Source organism: Coturnix japonica, chromosome 3 (genome assembly GCF_001577835.2).
Source record: "Coturnix japonica isolate 7356 chromosome 3, Coturnix japonica 2.1, whole genome shotgun sequence".
Taxonomy (NCBI): domain Eukaryota; kingdom Metazoa; phylum Chordata; class Aves; order Galliformes; family Phasianidae; genus Coturnix; species Coturnix japonica.
In genome coordinates, this window is record NC_029518.1 from 24,846,369 (window position 1) to 24,864,918 (window position 18,550).

The following is an 18,550-nucleotide window of genomic DNA, read 5'->3' on the forward strand; positions in this document are numbered from 1 at the left end:
GCGTTTGGCGACGGACCGGGGCCGTGCGGTACGGCGGGGTCGTGATCGAGGTGGGGCCGAACGTGCGGCCTTGTTCTCCGCCGGGTTCCCTGGCACCAGGGCGGGACTGGGGCTGCGCTGCGCTGCTTAGAAGTCGTGCCCCCCTCGCTGCTGCTTTGCTTTCTTGTTCCCCCTCCTTAGGGGAGGCAGCTGTGCTGTCTTGAAAGCTGCGTTTCTCACGGTGACTTTGGAAGGGTTTTCTTGACATCAGTTATTTGCTCGTTTCCGAGGCCAGCACCAGTTTGTTGCTGCCCAAAGCCAAGAGCTTCTCCCCGCAGCTCGTCCTGCTGTGTCTGGGTGCCTTCCCTGCACTCTGAGGACAATACTGTGTTAAAATGCTGCGTTACTGGGGTGAGATCCCGGTGCCATCCAACCAGGCCAACCGCAGCTCTTTCGACCTCCTCCAGCGTGAGTTCCGCACGGTGGAGGTTCAGGACCCTCCTCTGCACCAGCCGTCAGCCAACAAACCACGGCCCACCACCATGCTGGACGTCCCCTCCGAGCCCTGCAGCCTCACCATCCACACCATCCAGCTCATCCAGCACAACCGGCGGCTGCGCAGCCTCATCGCCATGGCCCAGGCACAAAATCAGCAGCAAGCGGAGGGCATCAAGACAGAAGACAACGAACCTCTGCCCTCTCGTCCGGCCTCCCCACCTCTTCCTGATGACCTGCTTCCTCTGGACAGCAAGCCCCCCAAAATGCCATTCCAGTTGAGGCACAGTGACCCAGAGAGCGATTTCTACAGGTATGTGTGGTATTTCCTTGTTTCTTTTCAAGTTGGGTATTAGGAAAAATTTCTTCTCGGAAGGAGCAGTGAGGTGCTGGAACAAGGCTGCCCAGGGAGGTGGTAGAGCCATCACCATCCTTGAAGGTGTTGAAGGTGTGGATGTGGCACTGAAAGATATGACTAGTGGGCATGGTGATGGTGGGTTGGTGGTTAGACTAGATGACCTTAGTGGACTTTCCAGCTTTATGATCCTATGAATCCTGGCTGCAGGAAAGCTGAGTGTTTTTAAATATATGTGTTGCTTTGTCCGTTCACTAAGGCTGATGAATTGTGTGTAAAGAATAAAGCAGGCCTAGGAACAGAAAGGTTGAGATGCACACAACATACAAGTTGTTTAAAACAAATGTGTCTTTGCTTTCTATCCATAAAATGCAGATGTATAGTGCTGATTTCTGCACTCAGCTTAATGTTTGTGAACAGTTTTGCCATCTTCAGTGTTCTTTTGAGAAAGTTAGTTATTGACTGCAAAGTCTTTTGTATTTAGGTCACTTACAGCTAGACTGTCTGTGTTCTCACCATTCAGAAGATACACAACTGGCTGTTGGCCCATTATCTTTAGGTTCTGAGATTATGCTTTGCTAATTACTGCTTGTAAGATCTCTGTGCCCAAAGATTCACGGTGCTGCCATCTCATCCTACTGTCAGTGTTTGTGGTCTGGTCACATATGGCAGTGAGTGCTGGTGAAGGGAGTTCCCGTCTCTCCAATGCTGGCTCCACCAGCCATGGGCTTGAGGAAATAGAAAGGAAGGTTGCATTGCTCCTTTGCAGTCAATCTTTGTTTACACAGTAATGTCACCTCCTCCTTGTCAACCCTCTGATGTACACTACTCAAAGCTCTTCCCATCTATGGATATAGAAATCATTTCTGAGGCACTGTAAAAATGACAAACATCTTTCTAGCTTAGGCTGTAAACATCACAACAAAGATTTACAATTAAATGTTTAAATACGTATTATTCACACATTCATGTCCAATTTAACACTTGAATGGGGCATCGTATGTTTTAACCCTGGTGTTATTTATAAGGAGATGCTCTATTTCCTGCAGGATCTCACGGTTCCTCTTAGACTGTGCATTTAAATTCAGAGATTTATCCCCACAGTTCTTAAGGACTGATCCAATAAACTTGATATAGGAGAAAACAATACCTTTTATTTTTTTTCAGATGGGGAAAGTTTACATCCATAAAATATCATTGGTTAAATGCATCGGATCTTTAATGGCCTTTGTAGCATTCAGTGATTTTAACTGAAAGACATTCCTGTCGGTAACATAGTCTGTCTGGATAGCAGAGCCAGGCTTCAGTGCTGTTTTTAGAGTTACATGCTGCGCTGGTTTCAGCTGGGATAACAATTCAGATATTTCAAACTTGAATTCTTTTAGTATTCCTGGGTGGGTTGCCATCTGGTCCTGGTGATTTGCAACTGTTGATGTTACGGTTCTTGGAATACGCAATAGGGGATTAACATTTGATTTTGGCTGGTACAGAAACAGAAGGTAAGCCTAAATCATCGCCTTCATCCTTCTGGGATGGAATAAAGTGATTTGCCTGAAGGGGTGAAGGGATATTCCGTGAGTATGAATTAGAGCCCTGTGCCTCCTGCTCTTTATGGTATTACGGTTTGTAGAGCTGAAGCAGCCTTGTGTATCTTGCAGTCTTCTGTACTGACCTCCCTGGTGCCTTCAGCTTTAACTTTAAATTTTCAGTGGCCCTAACCGTGATTTTGGGGCCGCTTTGTACTTTTGCTGTCCCTTGGGTCTCTCCATGGTGCTGGTAAACAAATGTTATTTAGCAGTCAGCCACATGGGGGAGTTTAAGGACTAGATTGCAAAGTGTAGATAGGCGGTTTTGACATGAAATGCATTGTGGCCGACTGATTTGTTATGGGTCGTGGTATAGAGTCTAATTTAACCGTGTGCCTGCTAAACCAAACACGTTTCTGCTTTTCTGGGAGGCAAGCTTTTGGTTTCTGTTGCGTGTTTGCTGTTTTAATGCACGTACATGAAGAACAGCATCTATTCTTACAGGATTAAGAATAACGTTAAAAGATTTGTTAGTGCTTGTTTTTAGTGGGTAAAACAATTGAGGGAGGACTGTTCTTCTTGATAAAACACGATATTGCTTAGTTTTACAATACCTTTTAAGTGTCATTGTCAGAGTTACGTTGTTAGACTAAATGCATGTTTTAGTTCCATTTTCTTTCCTGATAACTTAGGTCTCGGAAGCAGTGTGTAGGTATGTTTGTTCATAGGAAGAAGAGTGGCCAGCCTGAATTAGACCACAAGTTTCTTCAATATAGCTATGTTCTCTTCTGTTTCCTCATTATTCATTTTTGTCCTTAGACCTCGCAGCCTTGTCTTTTATTTTGTTGATCAACAAAATCAACCCCTCGGTTGGCTTTTTTTTCTTCTCTTTTTTTGTAGTGCCTTCTGCCCCACACCATACCTGTAATCCCCGTTTCCACATCCCTTTTGTGGCGTGGAGGAGGCAGAACCTGATTTACTGCTATTTTGCAGTTGTTCTGATTTTTTTCAACCTCCTTCAGAAATCTGTGCCAGCAGCAGATTTAATTAGGACTCTGTTCCTTTTCTGCTTTTTTTTCAGGCTGTGGATAAGTATGTGCAAAAAAATCTTTGACTCTGGCACAGATCCCTGAGGAATGTCCTTAGCTTTCCAATGTACATCTCTTATATACTTGCTTGTCAGTGGCTTTGGAGGGCTGTGGCAGCCTTGTGAAGCAGGTTTTCCACTTACAGGAGCTGTCTGAAGTCTTTCTGAACGCATCTTATTTACTCATCTGTCCTCTAACTCTGTTCTTATCATTGCTGTGAATTTCCCTGATGTACCAGAATAGTACAGAATTACCAGCCTGTAGTTTTTCATTTTTCCTCCCCCCCAAATATATTGAAAGAGTGTTTTCACACTTTCTACCTACTGGTTCTCATGGGCTGTGGCACTTTAAAGCAAGAGGTGATTCACCACAGCTATTCAGATGTTTCATCCCTGAATTCCTCTAGTATTCCTGGATGTGTTGCCATCTGGTCGCAGTGATTTGAAACCGTTGACGTTACAGTTCTTGGAATACACAATAGGAGATTAACATTTGATTTTGGCTGGTATAAAAACAGAAGGTAAATTTAGAGCATAGTTGATGAGGAATAAGTAAGGAACTGTAACATACAACTGCCATTTCAACAGGAGATTCTTACCATAATATGGCTGATAGCTCTTCCTTCCTCTGTGTTCAGCTTTCCACTATTAATATGGATCCACTGTAGGAAGAAACCTAACTTTCTCATTTTTTTTTTTTGGTGTGTATGTACATGGTTGTTTTCTTAATGGATTTCTCTATTATTCTCTCATTTGTGTTCCTGACCACATCGTGTTTGTGCTTTGTATTGAACTGAGAACTGTACTGGGAGCTCGCAATGGGAAGACAGCTCATGGCAAAAGGTCTAATAGTTAAATGTTTGTACAGAAGAAGGGAAGTGCGTGTTGGTGGGATAGCTAAGTTAGCACTGAGGGAGGATTTGGAGCAGTAGAAATCAGAGCAGGCAGAACATGCTTAGCCTGTTGGATAAAGCATTTCATTTCTACCTTCTAAACTTTCTGGTGTTCTGTGTTGTCCCACTGGGACCTAATTTATTTTCCAAATGTTAGCTGTTGCCTGTTGCCATTATCTACTGAACAGTTTCTGTGTATACCTGCGCATCCTCCTGCAGGCATAGCAGAGCTATTTGAAAAGAGGCTTATTCAGGATGAGGTGAAAAGAGGCCCTTTCTCAAAAGGAAGCTTATTTTTCATTTCGAGCTGGTGTTTTTTGTTCTGTGATACAGTCCCCGATCATTATAATCTCTTTTTTTTTTCTGATGTTCTCCTTTATTTTATTGTATTGGGAAAGATGGCAGTGAAACGACCTTGATGCACCTAATTTGGTAGAAATTCAACTCTACGCTTAAATGTTTCATAAAACGAATGTGTTCGTAAGAAAACAATCCCTCCCTCCATCTGCCAGTAGCTTATGCTCTCCTGTGTGGGGGAAGAGCACCTCAGTGCATTACCTCAGGTGAGTAAGCCTCAGCTGTTGATCTTTGTACTGACTCAGCCAAGCACTTTCTTTCCCCTGAGGTGGCACAGCAAATGGACCATAAGCTCTCCCTTGCTTTCAGAAGAAAATCTTTACAGGAGAGAAGCTTGGGTGAATGGACTGTGGAGCCCTTGGGGGGATGACTGTGTCATGTTAACTGGCTGACGCAGAAAATGAGCCTTTTGTTAGCTCTGAAACCTTATGGATAATGAAAATAAGCCCGATTTGTATAAACTGGTCATTTTTCTCTTTTGTGTTGATGCAAAGTTCTGCATGTTGCAGATGGTTTGGTTGCAATGGGAGAAGGCTGAGCTTTGGACCTGATGAATTTGTATCTTGACAGGTTGATTTCTGTCCGGAACACCATCTAATGTTGTTGACCCATGGAAATGTTGGGAATACAAAACTGAAGAGTGGGAAGGTGGCCAGTGTTTGTGATAAGTTTCATGCTGTACCCTCCACAGAGATGATCACCTCCAAGTCATAGGCCTAACTGCTGGTCTTGTTGATCTGTGGTGACAGAATTTTAGGGATTAAAGCTCTCTTGTTTACTTGAAGCTAACATGACATTGGTAATATAGGCTTGGTTCCAGATGGCAGTTGGATAGAGAGCCTCTTGGGAAAGCAGCAAGTGCTACAGAGAGTGGCATTCTGCATGATAGTATTTGGGGGGATGCTCTTGGAGGTGTTGGGCATCTGGGTGAAATCTAAGACCAGTGCACTTTACCTGTGGTGACTGGAGGAAAGAAGCCGTTTGCTGGAAAGACTTGGCATGAGATAGATGTTCTTGATTTAAATGTGTCTGTATGCCCATTTCTGTTTATTTTTCATCTTATTAGATGGTACCTGGAAGTTAAAGGAGATGGAAGAAAAAGGATGTTGTTTTCTGTTAATGTCTATAGCAATGCTTCCATTTTTTTTCCCCTGTCTAATCAGGTTTTTAATCATCTTCCCCTTATTGTTTGTTGTGGAAAACACGAAATCAAGGGAAGAAAAAATAAGAAAAACAAAACAAAATTGATTGACCTTAGCAAGAACAAGAGGTGTGGAGTTGGATTTGAGTACAGTACCTGAAATTTCTCTGTCTTTAATTGATTAGACTTCAAGTTGATTATATCCCTTTCAGCACCGTGACCTAGCTGCATTTTAATGCTGGCAATTAGTTTCTTCTCCTCTAGGAATTTAAAAGAGACATGACATTCTGTGCTGCTTTCTGAACAGTGATATGCATTCTTATGTGCATATCCTCTTCAGAATTGGCTGAATATTCTGCTTGGGCTGCCACATTTTGTGTCCAGCTTAAGTTTGCTCTTATTGCTTTGTGTGACTGGCAAAACATCAATGGCATCTATTTGTTTGCTTGTTTCCCCCCCCCCCTTTTTTTTCCCGTTTTGTTTTGTTGTAACCTCCTTTTCCCAGTATTGCTCTTTGTAAGCTGCAGAAGTGTGTCCCTGGGAGATGGAGGGGATAGTTAGGGAGATGTAAAAACAGCACTTGGTTTAGAAGGGAACTGATGAGCTTTTAATTCATTTTGACAGAGCACCGGCTGTTTTCTTTCCATGGTACTCACATAATTGTGTAGGGAACTGGGATGTGAGTCATTTTCCAGCAATTAATAGCTGGGATGAATCCATGACCTGAGATCCGCATGCTGTTCTTAATATTCTCTTAGTAATATCGTCACCTGCAGCTCTTAATATATTGTGCTTGCCACCCCTCTGCCTCTTTACTTGAATAAGCAGAAAGTGTTGAGCTGAGCTGGTGTTCTTGAAAATGAACCATTGGGCTTTGGTCCTCATAGCTCTGAGTTCAACCTCCCATTGTCAGTTCTCTGAAATGTTATCATTTCTACTGCTGTGTTTCAGTGGTTTTGTATGGGTCAGTTCTGAGGATCAGTGGGAGCTCTGTGACCTGGTGACTTAATGAGGCTGAAAGGTTCTCAATGCCTTGTTGGAGAAGCAGAGTAGTGAGAATCACTGCTGCCTTCTATGTAAATCATTGGTGTTGCCTACGTGCTGTTTAATAAGGTCTTGTTACTGGAGAGACTGTGCACAAATAGTGTATGGGGAGAGTGAGATGAAGTCTCAGAGTGGGCTGAATGAGATGTTGGAAGAAATTGATCAGAAACAAATGAAGGGTGAAATTGCTAGCATTCTTCACCCATTGATTCCGAATGGAGTGGAAGAAAGTAAATAAATACCACACTTAGCAAAAGGACACTTGATTTCTGACATCAGCAGCTGGGGATTGCTATGGGCGAATAAATCGCATAAGTTTAATTATTAGATTAGGAATATGGTAGAAGTGTGTTTGCATTTCTTGCTAAAACTCCTACCTCATCTTCTCTTTTTTCCTACATGGAATATCTACTTGTTTACACAGTGTTGAAAAATTTGGTTGACTGACTGTAACTGAATGATGTGGGAAGTGCTCATGTCAGTTGTCCTGTCTCTTCTGTCCTACACTGTCACATATTCCTGCGTAGCAGAACAGAGAAAGGCAGTCTCAGGCCCAAGGCCAAGGAATGCTGCTTTAAAGGCAGCTCTGCAGGCTTCCTGGGAGGCTTTGGGTTTATTTGCTGTGTCACAAGTTGGGATACCTTGTTCTTTGTCATGCTCTGTGATTATTGGAAGTAAGGATACAGAAGTGGTCTTTCTGGCTACAGTGTAGCTTTATGAACTGTTCCCATTTCTGACTTCTTACGTGTGTCTTGTGCATTATAAATTCAAATCTTGTCTGTCCCAGAAGCCTTTGTATCTGACTATTAGGCCTATGACATCAGAGATAATAAGGAAGAGAAATGTAATTGACTGAGAGGGGAAATTATTTGCATTTGTTATTTAAAATGCCTTTTTTTGTTGTTGTTTGTGTCAAGTACCCGTTTAATTCACATCTCTGGGAGAAAAGCTCTTTGGTGGGAAGGGAGTTGCTTAAGGATTCAGAAGATTTGCATCCCACACTTATGAATCACCCAAGGATTCTTATGGAATTAAAAGTGAAAATGGGACTCAGTAGCACTGATTTGGAGGGTAAGGGAAGGAGGGAAAGTTGATAAACCTGCGCTAGATGTATTCTTATGTAAAGGAGAAACTGTGCTGAACCCCAAACAACTTGCTTTCCCTCTGTAGATCATGTTCGTACTGAAAGTATGTTTTGAACTGATAAATTATTTTAGTTTTTGGAGGTATGCTATTTTTCTCCTTTCTGTTTTTTTTTTAGAGGAAAAGGGGAACCTGTGACCGAGCTGAGTTGGTCCTCCTGCCGGCAGCTGCTCTACCAGTCAATGGCCACTATTCTGGCTCACACAGGCTTTGAGTGTGCCAACGAGAGTGTCCTGGAGACCCTGACAGATATAGCCCACGAGTACTGCTTGAAGTTCACCAAACTGCTGCGCTTTGCTGTGGATCGAGAAGCCCGACTTGGGCACACCCCTTTCCCGGATGTCATGGAGCAGGTCTTTCATGAAGTGGGCATTGGCAGTGTGCTCTCACTGCAGAAGTTCTGGCAGCACCGCATTAAGGATTATCACAGCTATATGCTTCAGGTGAGAGGAGCAGTGGCGAGTGGGTAGCACCAAGATGCATGGCTCCAGTTCAATTGTATATTCCTCTAACAGTATTGAGGTTTTCCAATTAGAAAACCCCATGGTATGGAGAAGAGTCAGAAAGGAAAAGGGAAATAGGATTTCTTTGGTGGAGATGACTTATTTCTGTCCCTACAGAGGCTAAGAGTGTTGTGTTGATAGTTCAGGTTTAAGGGGAGGCCCCCAGCTGTGTAATGGCCCAAAGTTGCAGTAATGTCAGTAAGATTAACTGAATTTTTTGCTTTAAATGAGATTTTTGTCTACTTACCATTTCATAAAATAAGGAAGCAGATGAACAAAAAGTACTTAGATGTACAATGCCTTGTGTTGGCATTAACAAGGGGTGGCTTGCTTAAGCAATTAGTTTATAGGACTAGTACTGTGTTGAATGAGTTATTTAGCAAGATTTCCCAATCTACAGGGAACTGTACTTCTGTGGAGAAAGGAGAGGAGTTGTTAAATCTCCTGGGAGTGAGAGGTGCCATAGAAATGTAGTTTGTATGAGTAAGGGCATAGTTTTTCTTGGTCCATGTGGAATTGAATGTGCATTTTATTTGAGTGACAGAAGAGTTACAAGAACGCAAGACTTGAGCTGGGAATTTTAGACAAACTTATCACAAACCGAGACTTGAATCAAGCAGGTAGACCATGACCAAAGGCCAAAACCTACCACAAATAATCTTTCTCTTCCTCGTTGTCATGCTGTATGAGAGTGCTAGTTGACTCATCTTGGAGCAGCTGCTCGTGCTCCTTCTTATCCCAGGGTTGTCACCTTGTGTGTTACAGAGGTAGCATAAATCAGAGACACCTATAACTAACTACGTGTAGTATGTAAATTGTGATGGACTTTGGCTCGTGCATAAAAATAGCGTCATCAAGATTTGTCCTCATTAAAAGTATTTTTATTCCAAGGGACTGATTACATGATTGCTTTAGTTAAAAGATACTCTTGTGCTGTTGGGTGTTTATTTATTTATTTAATGTCTTCCCTGGTTTGAAGGGCTGTGAAGCTGCTTGTAGTTTAATGGTTGCATCCTGATGCCCAGATGTTGTTTCCTTCTGGGATTTGGGTTTTCTGTATCATTCAGCTGATGTAATTCACTTTCATCCCACAGCCAGTTGCTGTCTTGCTTATTCTGATTTTCATATAGGCTAAGGTCCACGCTAACTTCTGTATTTGGGAACTTATCTAGAAGAGGGAATTAAGCTCTGCTGTTGGGGATTCAAGTGGTACAAACAAATGCTTGTTAGCAGAAGCAGACTAAAGCTGGAAGTCTTAATTAATAATTGATCTCTCCTCTCCTCTCCTCTCCTCTCCTCTCCTCTCCTCTCCTCTCCCAACCTCTATTCTCCTCTCCTCTCACTGCCTCTCCTCTCCTCTCCTTCCTCTCCTCTCCTACTCCTCCCTCTCCTCTCCTCTCCTCTCTTCTCTCCTCTCTCTCGCCTCTCCCTCTCCTCTCCTTCCTTCCTCTCCCTCCTCTCCTCTCCTCTCCACTTCCTCTCTCTCCCTCTCCTTCTCCTCTCCTCTCCTCTCCTCTCCTCCCTCCTCTCACTCTCCTCTCCTCTCCTCTCCTCTCCTCTCCTCGTCCTCTCCTCTCCTCTCCCTCTCCTCTCCTCTCCCCTCCCTCCTCTCCTCTCTCATCCTCTCCTCATCCCTCTCTCTCCTTCCTCTCCTCTCCTCTCCTCTCCTTCCTCTCCTCTCCCTCTCCTCTCTCTCCTCTAACTCTCTCTCCTCCGCTCTCCTCTCCTCGTCCTCTCCTCTCCTCTCCTCTCTCTCCTCTCCTCTCTTCTTCCCCCTCTCCTCTCTTCTTCCCCCTCTCCTCTCTTCCCCCCCCTCTCCGTCTCCTCTCCTCTCCTCTCAGATCTCCATCTTCTCCTCTCCTCTCCTCTCCTCTCCTCTCCTCTCCTCTCCTCTCCCTCCTCTCCTCTCCCCTCCTCTCCCTCTCCTCTCGCTCTCCTCTCCCTCTCTCTCCTCTCTCTCCTACTCCTCTCCTCTCCTCTCCTCTCCTCGTCCCCTCCCTTCCCTCTCTTATTTCCTCTCCTCTCTTATTTCCTCTCCTCTCCTCTCCTCTCCTCTCCTCCTCTCCTCTCCTCTCCTCCCTTGCTCCTCTCCTCTCCTCTCCTCTCCTCTCTCTCCTCTCCTCTTCCTCTCCTCTCCTCTCCCTCTCCTCTCCTCTCCTCTCCTCTCCTCTCCTCTCCTCTCCTCGTCCTCTGCCACTCTCCCCTCGCCTCTCCTCTCCTCTCCTCTCCTCTCCTCTCCTCTCCTACTCTCTCCTCTCCCTCCTCTCCTCTCCTCTCCTCTCATCTCCTCTCCCTCCCTCATCTCGCTCTCCTCTCCTCTCCTCTCCTCCTCCTCTCCTCTCCTCTCCCTCTCCTCTCCCTCTCCTCCTCTCCTCTCCTCTCCCTCCCCTCCCCTCCCCTCCCCTCCCTCCCTCCCCTCCCCTCCCCTCCCCTCCCTCCCCTCTCCCTCCCCTCCCCTGTAGCTGACAACTGTGTATTTGTTCAGCCATATCAGACAATAATATTCTAAGAGGAAAGCACACTGCAATGTAACTGTAATTGAAATCACTGTGACCTTTCCTCTTTTTTATTTCGATCTCCCCTGATCTTTGACAGGTTAGCAAGCAGCTCTCTGAAGAGTATGAGAAGATTGTCAACCCTGAAAAGGCAGCAGAAGACACAAAGCCTGTGAAGATTAAGGAGGAGCCTGTTAGTGATATCACTTTCCCCATAAGCGAGGAGCTGGAGGGAGATCTTGCTTCTGGTGACCAGTCTTTGCCCGTTGGAGTTCTTGGAGCTCAAAGTGAGCGATTCTCTGCAAATTTGGAAGTAGAAGCTTCCCCGCAGACTTCAGGTAGTTGCTTGGTGTAACTACTAGAACTAGTCCCTCAGCTGTTCCGAGTGATCAGATAGTGACAGAACAAGAGGGAACAGTTACAAACAATAAATGGGGAAACTTAGATTAGATGTTAGGAGGCAATTCTTCGCTGAGAGGGTGGTGAGTTACTGGAACAAATTGCCTATGGGTATTCCATCCCTGGTTGTGGTCAAGGCCGGGTTCAATGGGGCTGTGAGCAGCCTGGTCTAATGGAATGTTCCCTGTCCATGGCAGGGAGTTTGGAACTAGATGATCTTTAACGTTGCTTCCAAGCCAAGTCATTTCCTCTGAAGAACACAAAATAGCTTCTTTATATGGTGTTTACTTTTAAGGTATGGTCATTCTTGACTTTGTTATTGGTTGCTACAGAAGTGAGTACTGGAGTCTTTCTCCCAGTCTGATGTAATGAAGACAGAAATAAACAGAGTTTTATTCTCATTTCTACTCAGGTGAAGTAGGAGCATAGGTAGGGAGTTCCTTTTTTTCCTTGTTTTAGTTTTGTTTTGTACTTATTTTCCCGAGTAGTCTGGAATTCTTGTCCAGAGTTTCGTGTTACTGAGATGTTGAAGGCTGTGTTCCTTGTGACTAGAATAGATTCAGGACTTTATGTAGATTAGGCACTGAATGAGTTTGGAAAATATTAATGATTCTTGTGCAGTCCTCTATACTTGGAAGACATCCTGGTAGTGACAGCCATTGCTTTTAGAAAGTTTATCATTGGTTTAAGTGTAATGTGCTCGTGGTAGTCTCTCCTCCTCCTGCAGGTTTCCTGAAAGCCTGCTGTAGGTTTCCTGCCACCATGGAAAGGGAAACAATGAGTGTAGTTGTTATGGGGACTGCACTGTGTTTTTCAGAGTCATCCCTATATGTTGGCATTGAAGCACGCTGGTGGCCGGCACTGAACAATGTGCAGCTGCTTTACCATTTCTGTGTCTGTAGATGCCAGTTTTATTCTTTCTTCAAAAACGAAGAGTTATCTGTGTTGTTTTTTTTTTTATAGAACCTTCTGAACTCTACCAGTCTTTGCAATAATAAATGTTTCCCTTAAAAATCTGGTTAAAAACATTGAAATATGAACCTTAACTTATGTATTATGTATTGAATGCTGAGTGTACCTCTCAGTTCTTTAGCTCTTTTAAAAAGTAGCATATTCTATTGAAGTAATAAAAAAACAGGAGTAAAAACACAGAAGCGACACAAATCCATCAGTTGTGTTTCTGAAAGCTTGTATTGTTTACCATAGCACTTCTGAGATGTGAAGTGCTCACGTTTTTGCAGGGGAGAGAATAGCAGGTTCTTCTGGCTCATCTGGGGTTGCAAGTGATTCATCTGGCAAGCTTGGTATAACGTCTACCACTTGAGACCCAGAGGTTAGCATGCTAGCTGTATATTAAATGCCTCTCTGATACTGAATTGATGTTTTCTAATTAAGAATACAAGTGCTCTGTTCCTCTCTGAAAATCCCTCTTCACTTCACAAGGGTCTTTGGAAATCTCATCGCTGTAAGAAGTCCCAGTCTAGAGATGGGCAGGCTGGAGAGTGTAATATCACCAGAAGTGAGAGAAAGCTGCTGCAATTAGGATACCGCCAGCTCAAATATGCAAGTGTGAGACCTGTAGGGAGGGTAGCAGTGCAACGGTGTCAGATGGCGAGATGTCCTTTCAGCCTTGTCTGTTCTGCATGTGTTTTTGCTTATGTCAGGGGTTACAACTGTGGGCTAGTTGCCTAATTTCAGTGCAGCTGGAGAAATAGAGGTCAAATTGGGGATCTTGTTCCTCCACCCAGACAGACAAATGAGGATTAGCTCATTTGTAAAGTACTTGGAAGCTGAAGTGCTTTGAAGATGAAATGTGCAGTGTCACTGCTTAAGTACTCTTAGTCCTTAGTGACACTCTTGATGACAGATAATAGAGCTGAAGGGAATAAGTTTGAGTGATGCAAAGCAATTGATGAAAGAAAGAAACAATAAGTTTAGTGAGCACCTTTGATTATTGTGCAGTCTGGAGCTGCAACACTGTGGAACTAACAGCATTTTAATGATGTGTCCACTGTTGCTGAGAGGAATACATTCACTTGTGGTTAACAGAAAAAGAACTGTTCAATAAGGCAGCTGGACATCAGCAAGCACTTCAGCTCTGGCTTTCTATCTGACGACTGATCTGATGCAGGTTGTGTTGTCTGCCCTTGCCCCCTAAGCCCTAGTTTGGGCTGCATGGCTAGATTAGATAAAGATTCCCCATTCCTACATAAAGGAAAGTTTACAATACAAACAGGTTGGAAGACTTGTTCTTGGTGTAACTACTTATTCCTAAGGAAATATTGATAGGCGTATGTTAGTAACAGGGAATTGTAATAATACATACAGGAGGTTTGGTTGTGATTTAAACAGTTGCAAAACTTAAGAAAACATGGCTCCTTTGTTTTATTTTCCATATGCATTTAACCCCTCAAAAGAGGGATCAGATGTAGAAGTGAGAAAAGATTTTAGGCTTTGGTAAGATTTGGACTTATTATGTACATGTCAACAAGGGGCCCAATTAGTATGTTTTTAACAGGATTTTTGACTCTCTTAAAACTTTAAATAAGAAGATATAATACAATCTATAATTACTACTCTGGGGGACAAAGCATTTGCTGTTTTTAAGAATTATGGTTTCATAATCTTAGAAAATCCTCAGTCTGTGCACAGTTTGCACACTAGTCCAAATGAAAAACAAAACTAACAAAAGCGTGTTACACTAGCATGGATTGGCCTGTCTTCCTCTGTGGGATGAATTAAAAATGGGAAGAGTCCTCTTGAGTGTGTATGTGGCCACTCATGTGATAAGAACTCATTCCTTGCTGCTGTTGAGTTATGTTCAAACAGGTTTTAGAGGAATTAAACATTTGTGGCCTATGTTTTGAACCATACTGATGTCTTAGAAGGGGGTGGATTTAGTAGTTGTTATTTGCAGTGAATGTCCTCCCTCAGATCTGTTAGAAGGTCAAAAAAAGGACAAGCAAATGACACAGGGCAAAGATTTGTTTTAGGTTGCTAATTGAACTTTCAGAGCATCCTGAAGATGTTTGTTTTGTGGTCCAAGGTTTGAAAAGTTATTACTGATTTACTTTTTTTACATTTGTTTGCAGTGAAGGAGCAGGGAAAAGCAGGTTGAATATTAGGAAAAATTTCTTCTCTGAAAGAGCTGTCAGGCATTGCAATTGGCTGCCCAGGGAGATGGTAGAGTTACTGTCCTTGGAGGTAGTTTAGGTCTTGTACTAAGGGACCTGGCTTAGTCTGGAGATGCTGGACAGTTGGAGTGGATGAGCTTGGAGATCTTTTTCAGCCATGGTGATTCTATGATTCTATGGTAGGAATCCAAGGAAGATCCTCCATGTTAATTTAGATAAAATATTTGATGATTTTCTCTGTGTTTTAATGGAATTGTTTTAATCAGATATTTACAAAAATCCATATGATTCCCTGGACTGTTTAACTTTTTCTTTATAAAGATGACCTGGGACTCACCATGTACCTGTTTCCAGTCTCCAGCCTCCTTGTACAGATTTCCCCTATCTGAGAGCAGCTGAGGTTTACCTTGACATAATGGGAGGCAGTAAAAAGCAGTGCTTCCTATCGGCAGCTCCGGAACCACGACAGGGACACACGGCGCACTTTCACCCCTCTTGGCCCCTGGGTTGGTGGCCGTCCCTCGCTGGAGTCGTGTAGGCCTGAATGCTTTTCACAAGGCAGGGTCTGCACTGATTCTGGTAACTGGATGCAGTACATGAGAAAACTGTGTCAGGGGACAATCAGACTGGACATTAGGGTAATTACTTTTACCGTGAGAGTAGTCACACACAGGCACATGCTTCCTGAAGAGGTGGCTGATATTCATTGCCTGTCAGTATTCAGGGGTTGTTTGTATAATGTCCTCAGTAATATGCTTTAACTTTTAGTTAGCCCTGAAGTGGTCAAGTGGTTGGACCAGATGATCTTTAAAGGTCCATTACAACCATTCTGTTCCATTTTAAGTTCTGCTTGTACAGTTTGTGTGCTGCTGGCATATGCACTGCTGCTGAGACACTCCTTCCTTTTTATTTCTAAGTTGTTATTTTTCATGGAGGAAAACACACAGAAAATAGCATCGTATTTGCTCTGAAAGCATAGCATCATATCTTTTTTACAGCCGAAACTACTAGGCTATTAAAAAAAAAACCAAAACTGTCATATATTGTTTTTAATTTATTCTTTCATACTGGTTGATGGTTATTCTCCAGACAATTTCAGCTGTAGGTTTGCTTTTACTTCTTTACTGGTGCCACTGTCCCTTGTGTCTGTTTACTGTTTGTAATTTATCCTTTTACTTGGTTGTTAATGTATGCTTTTTCTTTCTCTAGGGGCTGAGGTAAATGCTTCCCCGCTCTGGAACTTGGCACAGGTGAAAATGGAACCACAGGAAAATGAGGAATCCAATGTACATGGCCATGGGGTCTTAGGCAGTGATGTCTTTGAGGAGCCTATGTCAGGCATGAGTGAAGCTGGGATAGCGCAGAGTCCCAATGGCTCTGAGAGCAGCTATGGTTCTCATTCTGCTGACAGTCTGATGGGATCCTCACCTGTCTTCAACCAGCGCTGCAAGAAAAAGATGAAGAAGATGTGAAGAAAGGGGGCCTTTTGATTTATTTCTGATGGACTTGAAACAAACTAAGAGAGTTCTATGATGGCTATGATGTATAAATGGGGCTGGCCCTGTTGTATGAGGGAGCTTGCATGAAATCATTACAAGAGGTTTGATGTGTGGTGCACTTCATCTCCCCTCATAGCTGGCTTCCGTACTCATGAGATTGAAGATAACTGTATGTGCTTGTTTTGGCAAACTGATGTTTACAAGTTACAAGTGGAAAATAGCTGTGAGGAGATTTGTTAAGTCATGGAATCACTGAATAATTGGGATTGGAGCTTTCTGGTCCAGCCAAGGCAAATGGAGCAGGTTGTTCAGGGCCTCATTGAGTTTTGAATATCTGCAAGGATGGTGGGACTACAGCTCTGGGCAGTATTTGCCAGCATTTGACTACCCTCGCAGGAAAAAATTATTCTTGCATCCAGCTGAAATTTTCATGTTTCAACTCATATTCGTTGCTTCATTTTCCATCACTGTTCATCTCTCAGTTCAGTCTGACTTCATCTTCTCTAACCTACATATTAAGTGGTCGTATATAACAATGAGATCTCTCCTTAGCTTTTCCTCTTCTTATATCTGAAAAAGCCAAGCTCCCTCAGCCTCTCCTTTTCCCGCGCTACAGTTCCCTAACAATCTTAGTGGCTTTCCAAGAAAATTGCTGCAGTGCCCTTATTGTAAGATGAAGCGTGAAAGTGGATGAAGTCATCCAGTTAAGGTCTCACAAGTACAGTACAGAGAGAAATAATAATTTCACCATGCTGGCCACACAATTGCTAACTGTTGCTGGAAACAAGACAGTCTCAAGTAGGGTAATTTTACGGGTGGGGAGAACCTTCACTGATGATGATGATCTGGCAGAGATGCTGGAGGGTGGCCTTACAGTGTCATCAGCCAGCTCCTTTGGTGCCTTCAAATGCATCTTGTCTGTTTACATGGACTTGTGCACATCTCGATTGCTAAAGCTCCTGCTAACTGAGGCTTCCTTTGCTGTACATAATACCTTGTCCTCTCACAATCTTCTAGTGGACCCAGCGGGCAGACCAAACAGTGAAAGTGTGTATGGTGTTGAGTACATCAATTTCAAATTGCAGCCTTTGATTCCAGGTTGTTGAACAGCAAGCCCGCATTTTCCTTAACCTTTCTTTTGCTTCCAGTGTGCATAGAAAAGTCCTTCTTCACATTTCTATGGGTTTCACCTCCAGCTGAACTTTGTCTTACCTAATTCTCTCCCTTCATGCTTGGACTGTGTCTTTATATCTCTTCTGGCCAGCTCATTCTCATTTTCATTTCTTTGTACTCTTTCTGTACATCTGAGCTCAGTCAGGAATTCCTTGGTTACTTGTGCTGGCTTTCTGTCAGGCCTGCTTTACTTTGTGCTCATCAGAATGGACTGTTCTACTTTCAGAATACAATCTTTGAAGGTAAGACAGCACTCTTGGGCCACCTGGGGAGACCGGGGTTGTCCCTCATGAGAGCCCACCAAGATGTTCCTTGAAAAAACAAGATTTTAAATCCACAATTCCCTGTTTGCAGAAGCCAGGACCTTCAAGATTCTTCTTACTGACAAGATCAGCGGAGCTTCTTCTTTAGCTTCTCAATTGTTTAATCAGGGAAGTTGACAACCAACTGTTTAAGGCAGAGTATTTCAGAGAGAATATAGCAGCTATTGCTATTGGTTTGAGATGGTGCTGTCAGTGCAAACTTTTCCTTCACTCTTACTGGATTGAGTGTAGCCACTTCAGGCCAGTTGCTATCTTGACAACTTAGTCTGAAGCAGAATCTATTTTACAGCTTGCTTTTATGGCTCAGCTGACTGATGACAGTTTTTGTTCTGCACAGTCCTCAGTTGATCAGCTCAGTCTTTATCTTGATTCAGTGAGTATCTCTCTCAAAAGAAGCTAGCATGAACACGAATCAAGACTGAACAGTCACTTAAACTGGTTTTATACCTGTAACCCATTGGGATATTTGAGAGAGATTTATCAGACCTCCCATTTGTCCTTAGTATTGCAAGTTTATCTCTTGAAAGGATGAGCTCCAGGCACAGTATTTTTTTTTGTTTCCTTATAACATGCCTAGCCTTAGTTCTTTTTTCCTAACTGTATTTCTCCATTTTGCAGAAGTGGAAGCCAAACATTAAATTCCTCTATGTCTAATAATAATGTGTGGCTACAGGCTTTTATGGACATTGGAGTTAAAATTGCCCATCATGGTCTTAAGAGCTCCTCCTGGGAGGTAAATTCTAGCTATTTGAAGCCTAGTCAGTAGTTGAACAGAGGACCAGTGTATCAGGAAATCTTTATTTTGATTCCCTCTGAGTCACTACTAGGAACACTGTAATGCCCCTGTTTTCTCAACTGTTAAAAAAAAATAAAATAGTATTTGCTTCTCAGAAGTCTGTTGGAGATTTAGTTACTATTAAAAAGGTACTTTGTTCCTTTAGAGAGTTTTGTTAGAGCTGTGAGCTTTTCTTCCATTTGGGTATGACTGCTGCTGGCTGGAATAT

The 18,550-nt window shown here is 43.2% G+C and overlaps 1 protein-coding gene across 1 annotated transcript; it reads left to right on the forward strand.

Annotated features, from left to right (window-relative positions):
• The first annotated feature begins 40 nt into the window (after nt 1–40).
• Nucleotides 41–17,551, forward strand: SUPT7L (SPT7 like, STAGA complex subunit gamma). Its single transcript, XM_015857513.2, has 4 exons — nt 41–787; nt 8,139–8,463; nt 11,119–11,356; nt 15,761–17,551. Exons 1-4 carry the CDS (start codon nt 375–377, stop codon nt 16,021–16,023), a joined length of 1,239 nt encoding a protein of 412 aa, XP_015712999.1. The 5' UTR covers nt 41–374; the 3' UTR covers nt 16,024–17,551.
• The last annotated feature ends 999 nt before the right edge of the window (nt 17,552–18,550 follow it).